The sequence below is a fragment of the Thalassophryne amazonica genome, chromosome 20 (assembly GCF_902500255.1).
Source record: "Thalassophryne amazonica chromosome 20, fThaAma1.1, whole genome shotgun sequence".
Classification (NCBI taxonomy): Eukaryota; Metazoa; Chordata; class Actinopteri; order Batrachoidiformes; family Batrachoididae; genus Thalassophryne; species Thalassophryne amazonica.
This window is the reverse complement of record NC_047122.1, coordinates 45,442,277-45,454,726: the sequence shown is the minus strand read 5'-3', so window position 1 is coordinate 45,454,726 and position 12,450 is coordinate 45,442,277. Positions and strand designations below refer to the sequence as shown.

At 41.8% G+C, this 12,450-nt stretch overlaps 1 protein-coding gene across 2 annotated transcripts; it reads right to left on the bottom strand.

The window, feature by feature from the left end:
- Positions 1–350: 350 nt before the first annotated feature.
- si:ch211-215i13.3 (brain and acute leukemia cytoplasmic protein) lies at positions 351–11,398 on the bottom strand. 2 transcript variants are annotated; one of them, XM_034160163.1, is made up of 4 exons: positions 11,224–11,398; positions 11,051–11,186; positions 10,728–10,852; positions 351–822 (listed from the first exon to the last, which is right to left on the bottom strand). In XM_034160163.1, the coding sequence occupies exons 2-4, from the start codon at positions 11,175–11,177 to the stop codon at positions 712–714; spliced, it is 363 nt and encodes a 120-aa protein (XP_034016054.1). In that variant the 5' UTR covers positions 11,178–11,186; positions 11,224–11,398; the 3' UTR covers positions 351–711. The 2 variants fall into 2 exon arrangements, with proteins under 2 accessions (XP_034016054.1, XP_034016053.1); XM_034160162.1 differs by lacking the exon at positions 11,224–11,398 and having other exon boundaries at positions 11,051–11,189.
- Between the last annotated feature and the right edge of the window lie 1,052 nt (positions 11,399–12,450).

Here is a 12,450-nt window from a genome sequence, read left to right as displayed (position 1 = left end):
GTGATTTTCCAGTCAGGTGGGGATTTGAACCCATGATCTTCTGGACTCAAGCCCAACAGCTTAGCCACTAGACTATTACCTCCCCAAGTTATGTGTACCAGTTATGTGTTATGAGTACCAGTTATGTGCACCCCTGGCTATAACTACCAGCTATCATACATTTTTATGTCAGCCATGGTACACTCAGGCTGAATTCTGTGTCGTTTCATCCCCTTAAGTGGTACCGAAAACATGCTTGGCCCATGGACTACCCGTAAACCTTGTTTTCATTCCGAATAAAAGGGATAGCCTTGATTTGAACACATACACACACACACACACACACACACACACACACACACACACACACACACACACATATATATATATATATATACCAAAGCAATTTTCTACGAAGGCCTCACACACAAAGTATTTGACGCGCAGGTTGTGATTATCCAGTGCATGTGGAACAGTCTCTTTTCCCTTTTTTTTGTTACAACTGGCTGAACTGAGCACAGTGAGAAATTTCCAGACTGGCACCGTGATGGGAGGAAAAAAGCACAGTGCAGTGTGTGAACTGGATTTCTCACATGTAACAGAAACACAGATGCAGCATCCCGACTTGTGGGAACAGAGACATAGGCAGGTGCTGATGCTGTTGGCGATCAGTGGCATCCACGTGATGTCACTGCACATCGTCCACATGTACAGTCTCCACTGCAAGTGTCTTCATCTTTCATCACACTCTTTCCCATCTTCTGGATCTCCACTGGTAACCGTCTGGCATTCTTTAGATAAGCCCTCCTTTGATGCTCTCCTTTTGGGGTCTCGAGTGGTTTGCTGTGAAAAGGTGGAAGATTTTCTATGTCAACTCATTTAAATGTCATAGAAGGTGTATGTGGGTGAAGACGGTCAACTGAGCATCCATAAGTGGAAATTAAATTAAATTTAACCAAGCTGTTAACTCTTGCTTTATTTATTTTTTTATGTGTTGTTGTTGCTGCTGTTCATTTCTTTTGTTTTGTTTTTTTAGATCAAATTTATTTATAGTGAGGAAAATAAGTATTTGACCCCCTGTCAGTTTTGCAGGTTTTCCCACCTACAAAGAATGAAAAGGGCTGTAATTTTTATCGTAGGTACACTTCAACTGTGAGAGACAGAATCTAAAAAAAAAAACAGTAAATCACATTGTATGATTTTTAAATAATTCATTTGCATTTTATTGCATAAAATAAGTATTTGACCCCCTAGAAAACAGAGCTTAACAATTGGTACAGAAACATTTGTCTGCCATTACAGAGGTCAGATGTTTCCTGTAGTTCTTGACCAAGTTTTCACACACTGCAGCAGGGATTTTTGGTCCACTCCTCCATACAGATCTTCTCCAAATCTTTCAGGTTTGGAGTTTCAGTTCCCTCCAAAGATTTTCTATTGAGTTCAGGTCTGGAGACTGGCCAGGCCACTCCAGGACCTTGAAATGCTTCTTACAGAGCCCCTCCTTAGTTGTCCTGGCTGTGTGTTTGGGGTCATTGTCATGCTGGAAGACCCAACCATGACCCATCTTCAGTGCTCTTACCGAGGGAAGGAGGTTGTTTGCCAAAATCTCGTAATACATGACCCCATCCATCCTCCCTTCAATACGGTGCAGTCGTCCTGTGCCCTTTGCAGAAGAGCTCCCCAGAGTATGATGTTTCCATCCCCATGCTTCACGGTTGGGACGGTTTTCGTGGGGTTGTTCTCATCCTCTAAACATGGTAAGTGGAGTTGATTCCAAAAAGCTCTATTCTGGTCTCATCTGACCACATGACCTTCTCCCATGCCTCCTCTGGATCATCCAGATGGTCACTGGTGAACTTCAGATGGGCCTGGACCTGTGCTGGCTTGAGCAGGGGGACCTTGCTGCCCTGCAGGATTTTAAACCATGACAGCATCATGTGTTACTAATGTAATCTTTGTGACTGTGGTCCCAGCTCTCTTCAGGTCATTGACCAGGTCCTCCTGTGTAGTTCTGAGCTTTCTCAGAATCATCCTTACCCCACAAAGGGAGATCTTGCATGGAATCCCAGGCCGAGGGAGATTGACAGTCATCTTGTGTTTCTTCCACTTTCTAATAAATAATCATAACAGTTGTCTTCTCACCAAGCTGCTTGCCTGTTGTCCTGTAGTCCATCCCAGCCTTGTGCAGGTCTACAGTTTTGTCCCTGGTGTCCTTAGACAGCTCTTTGGTCTTGGCTATGGTGGACAGGTTGGAGTGTGATTGATTGAGTGTGTGAACAGGTGTCTTTTATACAGGTAACAAGTTCAAACAGGTGCAATTAATACAGGTAAAGAGTGCAGAATAAGAGGGCTTCTTAAAGAAAAATTAACAGGTCTGTGTGAGACAGAATTCTTGCTGGTTGGTAGGTGTTCAAATACTTATTTTATGCAATAAAATGCAAATTACTTATTTAAAAATCATACAATTTAATTTATTTTTTATTTTTATTTTTTGGATTCTGTCTCACAGTTGAAGTGAACCTACGATAAAAACTACAGACCTCTCCATTCTTTGTAGGTGGGAAAACCTGCAAAACTGACAGGGGGTCAAATACTTATTTTCCCCACTGTATATTATAATTTGAGAAAGAGCACATTCCATTTTTTTTAATTAATTTTTCTGTGCCATGAAAATAATTATCCAATGAGAAAACATGGAATTGCCAAAAAAATTAAGTCAGAAATGCAGAGGAGGGAAAATATATATATATATTTTAAGTCACACACTGAAGAATATGTTGTGCCTGATGACGTCATACAAGACAGTCTGAACTGCTACACAGTTTTGTCCTAAAGCAGGCAGTAGTGAGTTTCATCAGCTGTCTTGGTTTTTGTGCATTGCTGTCTGAATCTTTGTAAATCTGTATCCCTTCCTCTGTCTCTACTTCTGTCTTTCTATGTATTTTGGGTCCCGTTCTGGTCTGTGTCTTAGTCTGCAGCTCTGTGTCTGTCTACTCTGCATGTCTGTGGCCATGTTTAACTCCATATCCCGGTCTGTCTTTCAGTCTATGTCTCTGTGTCTCAAACTTAGTGTCTGTGTCTCAGATTTGTGTCTATGTCTCATTCAACATATCTGTGGCTCAGTCGGTGTCCATCTCACCCTGTCCTCTGCAACTTCCTCTGTCACACCAACCATCTGCATGTCCTCCCTCACCACATCTATAAACCTCCTCTTTGGCCTCCCTCTTCTCCTCCAGCCTGGTTTCTCCATCCTCAGCATCCTTCTCCCTATATACCCTGGGTCCCTCCTCTGCACATGTCCAAACCATCTCAGTCTCGCCTCTCTGACTTTGTCCCACCGTCCCACCTGAACTGTCCCTCTGATATGTACATTCCTAATCCTGTCCATCTTTGTCACTCCCAAAGAAAATCACATCTTCAGCTCTGTATCCTGTCTTTTTGTTAGTGCCACCGTCTCTAAGCCGTACAAAATAACTGGTCTCACTACTGTCTTATAGACTTTCCCCTTCACTCTTGCTGATATTCTACGGTCACAAATCACTCCTGCCACCTTTCTCCACCTACTCCACCCTGCCTGCACTCTCTTCTTCACCTCTCTACCACACTCTCATTACTTTGGACAGTTGACCCAAAGTACTTAAACTCATCTACTTTCACCACTTCTATTCGTTGTAACCACACTATTCCACTGGGCTCCCTCTCATTCACACACATGTAATCAGTCTTGTTCCTACTGACTTTCATTCCCCTTCTCTCCAGAGCTTATCTCCACCTTTCCAGACTAGACTCAACCTGCTCTATACTCTCACTACAGATCACAGTGTCATAAGCAAATATCATAGTTCATGGAGACTCCTGTCTGATCTCATCAGTCAACTTGTCCATTACCATTATGAACAAGAAAGAACTCCGAGCTGATCCTTGATGTAATTCCACCTCCACCTTGAATGACTCTGTCATTCCTACTGCGCATCTCACCGCTGTCACCCTATCCCTGTACATGTGCTGCACTACCCTCACATACTTCTCTGTCACTCCAAACTTCCTCATACAATACCACAGCTCTTCTCTTGGCACCCTGTCATAAGCTTTCTATATCCACAAACACACACTGTAACTCCTTTTGGCCTTCTCTATACTTCTCCAACAGTATTCTCAGAGCAAATATTGCATCTGTAGTGCTGTTTCTCGGCATGAAAACATATTGCTGCTCACAGATCTTCACCAGTTTTCTAAGCCTAGCTTCTACTACTCTTTCCCATAACTTCATAATGTGGCTGATCAGCTTTATCCCTCTGTAACTGCTGCAACTTTACACATCATGCTTATTCTTAAAAAATAGGAACCAGCATACTTTGTTTCCACTCCTCAGGCATCACTTTCCAAGACATACAGAGATATTGTGAAATATCTCTGAGCAAACATTGCACCTGTAGTGTTCTTTCTCGGTATGAAACCATATTGCTGCTCACAGATCTTCACCAGTTTTCTAGATATTGTGAAATATCTCTGTATGTGTATCTCAATCTGCGTGATGTCTGTCTCTGCATACTAAGGGCAGGGTCTCAGGGCATGCTGTGTCCCTCCAGGAAAATGCTAAAAATCTACAGCCTTTTTCCTGCAATCTGGAAGCTAAATAAGGACTACCTAAACATAGAGTGTAATACACAATTTTTATTTTAAACACTGGAAACACTTAATTTTTATTTTTAACACTGATGATAGTGATGTGATAATGGTGGCTATGACAATAATGACATGATAATGATGGTGATGGTGATGATGATAATGATAATGGTGATGGTGACAATGCTGGTGATGAAGATAATGATAATGGTGGTGGTGATAATGATGATAATGATGATGATGATGATGGTGGTGGTGATAATTGTGGTGATTCCCTGTAGAGACGGTGTCTGCTCCCAGACTACCAATAACCAGCAAAAATCTATTTAAGCATAAAAATTCAAAAAGAAAAAATAATATAGCACCTTCAACTGCACCACAGACTAAACCAGTTAAATGTGGTCTATTAAACATTAGGTCTCTCTCTTCTAAGTCCCTGTTGGTAAATGATATAATAATTGATCAACATATTGATTTATTCTGCCTTACAGAAACCTGGTTACAGCAGGATGAATATGTTAGTTTAAATGAGTCAACACCCCCGGAGTCACACTAACTGTCAGAATGCTCGTAGCACGGGCCGGGGCGGAGGATTAGCAGCAATCTTCCATTCCAGCTTATTAATTAATCAAAAACCCAGACAGAGCTTTAATTCATTTGAAAGCTTGACTCTTAGTCTTGTCCATCCAAATTGGAAGTCCCAAAAACCAGTTTTATTTGTTATTATCTATCGTCCATCTGGTTGTTACTGTGAGTTTGTCTGTGAATTTTCAGACCTTTTGTCTGACTTAGTGCTTAGCTCAGATAAGATAATTATAGTGGGCGATTTTAACATCCACACAGATGCTGAAAATGACAGCCTCAACACTGCATTTAATCTATTATTAGACTCTATTGGCTTTGCTCAAAAAGTAAATGAGTCCACCCACCACTTTAATCATATCTTAGATCTTGTTCTGACTTATGGTATGGAAATAGAAGACTTAACAGTATTCCCTGAAAACTCCCTTCTGTCTGATCATTTCTTAATAACATTTACATTTACTCTGATGGACTACCCAGCAGTGGGGAATAAGTTTCATTACACTAGAAGTCTTTCAGAAAGCGCTGTAACTAGGTTTAAGGATATGATTCCTTCTTTATGTTCTCTAATGCCATATACCAACACAGTGCAGAGTAGCTACCTAAACTCTGTAAGTGAGATAGAGTATCTCGTCAATAGTTTTACATCCTCATTGAAGACAACTTTGGATGCTGTAGCTCCTCTAAAAAAGAGAGCTTTAAATCAGAAGTGCCTGACTCCGTGGTATAACTCACAAACTCGTAGCTTAAAGCAGATAACCCGTAACTTGGAGAGGAAATGGCGTCTCACTAATTTAGAAGATCTTCACTTAGCCTGGAAAAAGAGTCTGTTGCTCTATAAAAAAGCCCTCCGTAAAGCTAGGACATCTTTCTACTCATCACTAATTGAAGAAAATAAGAACAACCCCAGGTTTCTTTTCAGCACTGTAGCCAGGCTGACAAAGAGTCAGAGCTCTATTGAGCTGAGTATTCCATTAACTTTAACTAGTAATGACTTCATGACTTTCTTTGCTAACAAAATTTTAACTATTAGAGAAAAAATTACTCATAACCATCCCAAAGACGTATCGTTATCTTTGGCTGCTTTCAGTGATGCCGGTATTTGGTTAGACTCTTTCTCTCCGATTGTTCTGTCTGAGTTATTTTCATTAGTTACTTCATCCAAACCATCAACATGTTTATTAGACCCCATTCCTACCAGGCTGCTCAAGGAAGCCCTACCATTATTTAATGCTTCGATCTTAAATATGATCAATCTATCTTTGTTAGTTGGCTATGTACCACAGGCTTTTAAGGTGGCAGTAATTAAACCATTACTTAAAAAGCCATCACTTGACCCAGCTATCTTAGCTAATTATAGGCCAATCTCCAACCTTCCTTTTCTCTCAAAAATTCTTGAAAGGGTAGTTGTAAAACAGCTAACTGATCATCTGCAGAGGAATGGTCTATTTGAAGAGTTTCAGTCAGGTTTTAGAATTCATCATAGTACAGAAACAGCATTAGTGAAGGTTACAAATGATCTTCTTATGGCCTCGGACAGTGGACTCATCTCTGTGCTTGTTCTGTTAGACCTCAGTGCTGCTTTTGATACTGTTGACCATAAAATTTTATTACAGAGATTAGAGCATGTCATAGGTATTAAAGGCACTGCGCTGCGGTGGTTTGAATCATATTTGTCTAATAGATTACAATTTGTTCATGTAAATGGGGAATCTTCTTCACAGACTAAAGTTAATTATGGAGTTCCACAAGGTTCTGTGCTAGGACCAATTTTATTCACTTTATACATGCTTCCCTTAGGCAGTATTATTAGACAGTATTGCTTAAATTTTCATTGTTACGCAGATGATACCCAGCTTTATCTATCCATGAAGCCAGAGGACACACACCAATTAGCTAAACTGCAGGATTGTCTTACAGACATAAAGACATGGATGACCTCTAATTTCCTGCTTTTAAACTCAGATAAAACTGAAGTTATTGTACTTGGCCCCACAAATCTTGGAAACATGGTGTCTAACCAGATCCTTACTCTGGATGGCATTACCCTGACCTCTAGTAATACTGTGAGAAATCTTGGAGTCATTTTTGATCAGGATATGTCATTCAAAGCGCATATTAAACAAATATGTAGGACTGCTTTTTTGCATTTACGCAATATCTCTAAAATCAGAAAGGTCTTGTCTCAGAGTGATGCTGAAAAACTAATTCATGCATTTATTTCCTCTAGGCTGGACTATTGTAATTCATTATTATCAGGTTGTCCTAAAAGTTCCCTAAAAAGCCTTCAGTTAATTCAAAATGCTGCAGCTAGAGTACTGACGGGGACTAGAAGGAGAGAGCATATCTCACCCATATTGGCCTCTCTTCATTGGCTTCCTGTTAATTCTAGAATAGAATTTAAAATTCTTCTTCTTACTTATAAGGTTTGAATAATCAGGTCCCATCTTACCTTAGGGACCTCGTAGTACCATATCACCCCAATAGAGCGCTTCGCTCTCAGACTGCAGGCTTACTTGTAGTTCCTAGGGTTTGTAAGAGTAGAATGGGAGGCAGAGCCTTCAGCTTTCAGGCTCCTCTCCTGTGGAACCAGCTCCCAATTCAGATCAGGGAGACAGACACCCTCTCTACTTTTAAGATTAGGCTTAAAACTTTCCTTTTTGCTAAAGCTTATAGTTAGGGCTGGATCAGGTGACCCTGAACCATCCCTTAGTTATGCTGCTATAGACGTAGACTGCTGGGGGGTTCCCATGATGCACTGTTTCTTTCTCTTTTTGCTCTGTATGCACCACTCTGCATTTAATCATTAGTGATCGATCTCTGCTCCCCTCCACAGCATGTCTTCTTCCTGGTTCTCTCCCTCAGCCCCAACCAGTCCCAGCAGAAGACTGCCCCTCCCTGAGCCTGGTTCTGCTGGAGGTTTCTTCCTGTTAAAAGGGAGTTTTTCCTTCCCACTGTAGCCAAGTGCTTGCTCACAGGGGGTCGTTTTGACCGTTGGGGTTTTACATAATTATTGTATGGCCTTGCCTTACAATATAAAGCGCCTTGGGGCAACTGTTTGTTGTGATTTAACGCTATATAAAAAAATTGATTGATTGATTGATTACATTGATAATGGTGGTGGTGATGGTGATAATGGTGGGGATGATGGTCATGCCAATAATGGTGGTGGTGGTGATGCCGATAATAGTGGTGATGATTATGATTATGATGAGAATGGTGATTGGTGGTGATTATGACAATTGTGGTGATGATGATAATGGTGGTGATGATCGTGAAAATGCTGGTGGTGATGATAACGACCATGGTGGTGGTGGTGGTGATGATGATGATGATGGTAATGGTGGTGGTGATGTCATGATGGTGGTGATGATGTTTAGTATTGCGGCATGATGATGATGATTTGATAATGATGATAATGGTGGTGATGATGGTAACGGTGAGGGTGATGTGACAATGGTGGTGATGACGGTAATGGTGGGGGTGATGGTGATAATGGTGGTGATGATGTAATGGTGGGGGTGATGGTGATAGTTGTGATGATAATGGTAATAGTGGTGATGATAATGGTAATGGTGGTGGTGATAATGGTGGTGGTGATGATGGTAATGGTGTGGGTGATGGTGATAATGGTGGTGATGATGGTAATGGTGGGGGTGATGGCGACAGTGGTGATGATAATGGTAATGGTGGTGGTGGTGATAATGGTGGTGATGGTGATGGTAATGGTGGGGGTGATGGTGATAGTGGTGATGATAATGGTAATGGTGGTGATGATGGTAATGGTGATGAAAATGGTAATGGTGGTGGTGATGATGATGATGGTAATGGTGGGATGATGATGGTAATGGTGGGATGATGATAATGGTAGTGACGATTATGGTAATGGTTGGATGATGATAATGGTGGTGGTGATGGTAATGGTGGGAGTAATGTTGATAATGGTGGTGATGATAGTAATGGTGGAGATGATGATGATGATAATGCTGGTTGTGATGGTAATGGTGGGAGTATTGGTGATAATGGTGGTGATGATAGTAATGGTAGGGATGATGATGATAATGGTGGTGGTGATGGTGACAATGATGATGATGATGACAGTGATGATTGGGATGGTGATGATAACTGTGATGATCATGATGATAATGGTTGTGATGGTAGTGATGCTGATGATAATTGTGGTGATGATGGTGATGATGATAGCTATGGAGACGATAATTGTGGTGATGATGGTATGGTGGTGATGACAGTGATGCCATGGTGATGATGATAATTGTGGTGATGATGATAGCTGAGGAGACGATAACTGTGGTGATGATGGTAATGTGATGATGATGATAACTGTGGTGATGATGGTAATGGTGGTGATGATGATGATGATAACTGTGGTAATGATGATGATGATGATAACTGTGGTGATGATGGTAATGGTGGTGGTGGTGATGATGATGATAACTGTGGTGATGATGGTAATGGTGGTGATGACAGTGATGCCATGGTGACGATGATGGTGATGATGATAACTGTGGTAATGATGATGATGATAACTGTGGTGATGATGGTAATGGTGGTGATGATGATGATAACTGTGGTGATGATGGTAATGGTGGTGGTGGTGATGATGATAACTGTGGTGATGATGGTAATGGTGGTGGTGGTGATGATGATAACTGTGGTGATGATGGTAATGGTGGTGGTGGTGATGATGATGATGATAACTGTGGTGATGATGGTAATGGTGGTGGTGGTGATGATGATGATGATGATAACTGTGGTGATGATGGTAATGGTGGTGATGACAGTGATGCCATGGTGACGATGATGATGATAACTGTGGTAATGATGATGATGATAACTGTGGTGGTGATGGTAATGGTGGTGATGATGATGATAACTGTGGTGATGATGGTAATGGTGGTGGTGGTGATGATGATGATGATAACTGTGGTGATGATGGTAATGGTGGTGGTGGTGATGATGATAACTGTGGTGATGATGGTAATGGTGGTGATGATGATGATAACTGTGGTGATGATGGTAATGGTGGTGATGACAGTGATGCCATGGTGACAATGATGGTGATGATGATGATAACTGTGGTGATGATGGTAATGGTGGTGATGATGATGATAACTGTGGTGATGATGGTAATGGTGGTGATGACAGTGATGCCATGGTGACGATGATGGTGATGATGATGATAACTGTGGTGATGATGGTAATGGTGGTGATGACAGTGATGCCATGGTGACGATGATGGTGATGATGATGATAACTGTGGTGATGATGGTAATGGTGGTGATGATGATGATAACTGTGGTGATGATGGTAATGGTGGTGATGACAGTGATGCCATGGTGACGATGATGGTGATGATGATGATAACTGTGGTGATGATGGTAATGGTGGTGATGACAGTGATGCCATGGTGACGATGATGGTGATGATGATGATAACTGTGGTGATGATGGTGATGATGATGATGGTAATAATAATAGCGGTGGTGATAACAGTGTACTAGCACCAGCAGTGACACCTACATCAGTGAGAGAGCGCCGGGGTCTCTTCTGGTGGCTGGACGCGGTATTGCTGAGCGCCTGTTTGCCACACTGTGTTCCTGCGTTCACCATCCTTTTCTCTTTCATGCTGGCCTCCAGAGTTTTACCTGCTGACCATCACAAACAATGACTTCGGGGATGTAACACCTGATGCACATAATTTCTGCAAAAGCATCCACGCGCAAAGCTGGAGGCGGCTGAGCAGACACAGTTACTCTTTGGAGCGTTCATACATTTCTGGGGTCACGAATTGCACATTCATTTTAATATTGCGGCATATTCAACATGCGCTCGTCTGTTCTTACTGCTGGCTGCGGGCAGAGGGGTCTCAACGTCGGTGTTAGTGAGCCACGTCGATTCCGTCTCCCTGGTCCAGCTTTCATGGTACCTCGGTTCGATGATCGCGTCCGCCCGGCTCCCTCCGCAACCCATCGGAACAATCATCCACAGCACGTGCCGGCGGGCCGACACGGGGAACAGACGGCCGGTGTCACTGCAGCATCCTCCTCGGATCTCCTCCGAACCTCCCAGCGGAGGTGCTGCTGCTCCTCGTCGGCTGCATGAGCGCGCAGCGTGCGTGCGTCATCCACATTCAAACTGGATCCAGTCCGACCAGCGGCACGCTGCGTGGATCATCAACTCCATCTCATCAGCATCATGTCGGCATTTTATTCTATTTTATTCGGTCCATTATGTTAGTATTTTATCATCACTTCACATGTCGGCACAATTTTAAAAAAATAATAACAATATAAAAGAAAGGAAAGTGCAGCTGTGTGCAAATTAAGGTTTGTACAGAGATTAAAAGTTAAAGTTGCTCGAATTTTGGTAAAAAGTGAGGCAAATTATTGGTTGAGCTAATAGGACTAATAAATTGAATCGTTTTGATGGTGTTGAATGTTTGGTATCCACAGTAAAGGTCAAAAAATGTCGACATCCATTGGATTCTATGACATATAACATATGTTACCCTGTAATATGATAAACAGATGGTAAACAGTATTCCTTTTTAACACTCTGTTTGCTCAACCAATAGCTGGATTCTTGCTTTCTCTGTGAGACACACCCACTGAGCCCATTGGAGGTTTGTCAGACACGCCCCTTCTCACCATGACAAGCAGCAGCTCTTTTTAATTTAAAGTAATAGTCCCATAAACAAGTTGACCTGAAAAAGTGCCAAAGTCTTCAAACAACTGCATAATTTTTGGTAAAGTCTGGGTAGGATTAGATATGGTTAGTAATAGATCATCAGCAAATAAGGCCAGTTTCTGTTCTTTTCCTGCCAGGGTTACTCCTAAAATATCTGGTCTTTGCCTGATCCATTGACCAAGTGGTTCAATATATAAGGCATAAAGAAGTGCATATAAATTACACACTTGTCTCACTCCTCTTTCCAGTGCTATTAACTCAGTGAGATCTCCATTACGGTAATCTTAATTCTAGTCACTGGGTTGTTGTATAACCCTGCAATTATTGCAATCACAGGTTTGTGGAAGCCAAATTTATTTAATGCTTTGAATAGAAAGGACCACCTCACCGAGTCAAATGCCTTTTCTGCATCTAAGCTCATCACCAAGGTCTCTTGCATTACATGTAACACTCTCCTTATGCTGCCCTGGGCCTGTCTTTGTTTAATGAATCCATTCTGGTCTTTATGTATCAAAAGTGGTAAAATGATTTCCAGTCTTCTTGATATGATGGATGC

What these genes read in the sequence shown, in the direction of transcription:
- si:ch211-215i13.3 (XM_034160162.1), bottom strand. Translation starts at nt 11,189, where the DNA reads ATGATTGTTCCGATGGGTTGCGGAGGGAGCCGGGCGGACGCGATCATC. An exon ending in CCCTCTGCCCGCAGCCAGCA is followed by an intron (nt 10,853 to 11,050) that starts GTAAGAACAGAC and finishes GATGGTCAGCAG; the next exon opens with GTAAAACTCTGGAGGCCAGC. An exon ending in CCCGGCGCTCTCTCACTGAT is followed by an intron (nt 823 to 10,727) that starts GTAGGTGTCACT and finishes ACCTTTTCACAG; the next exon opens with CAAACCACTCGAGACCCCAA.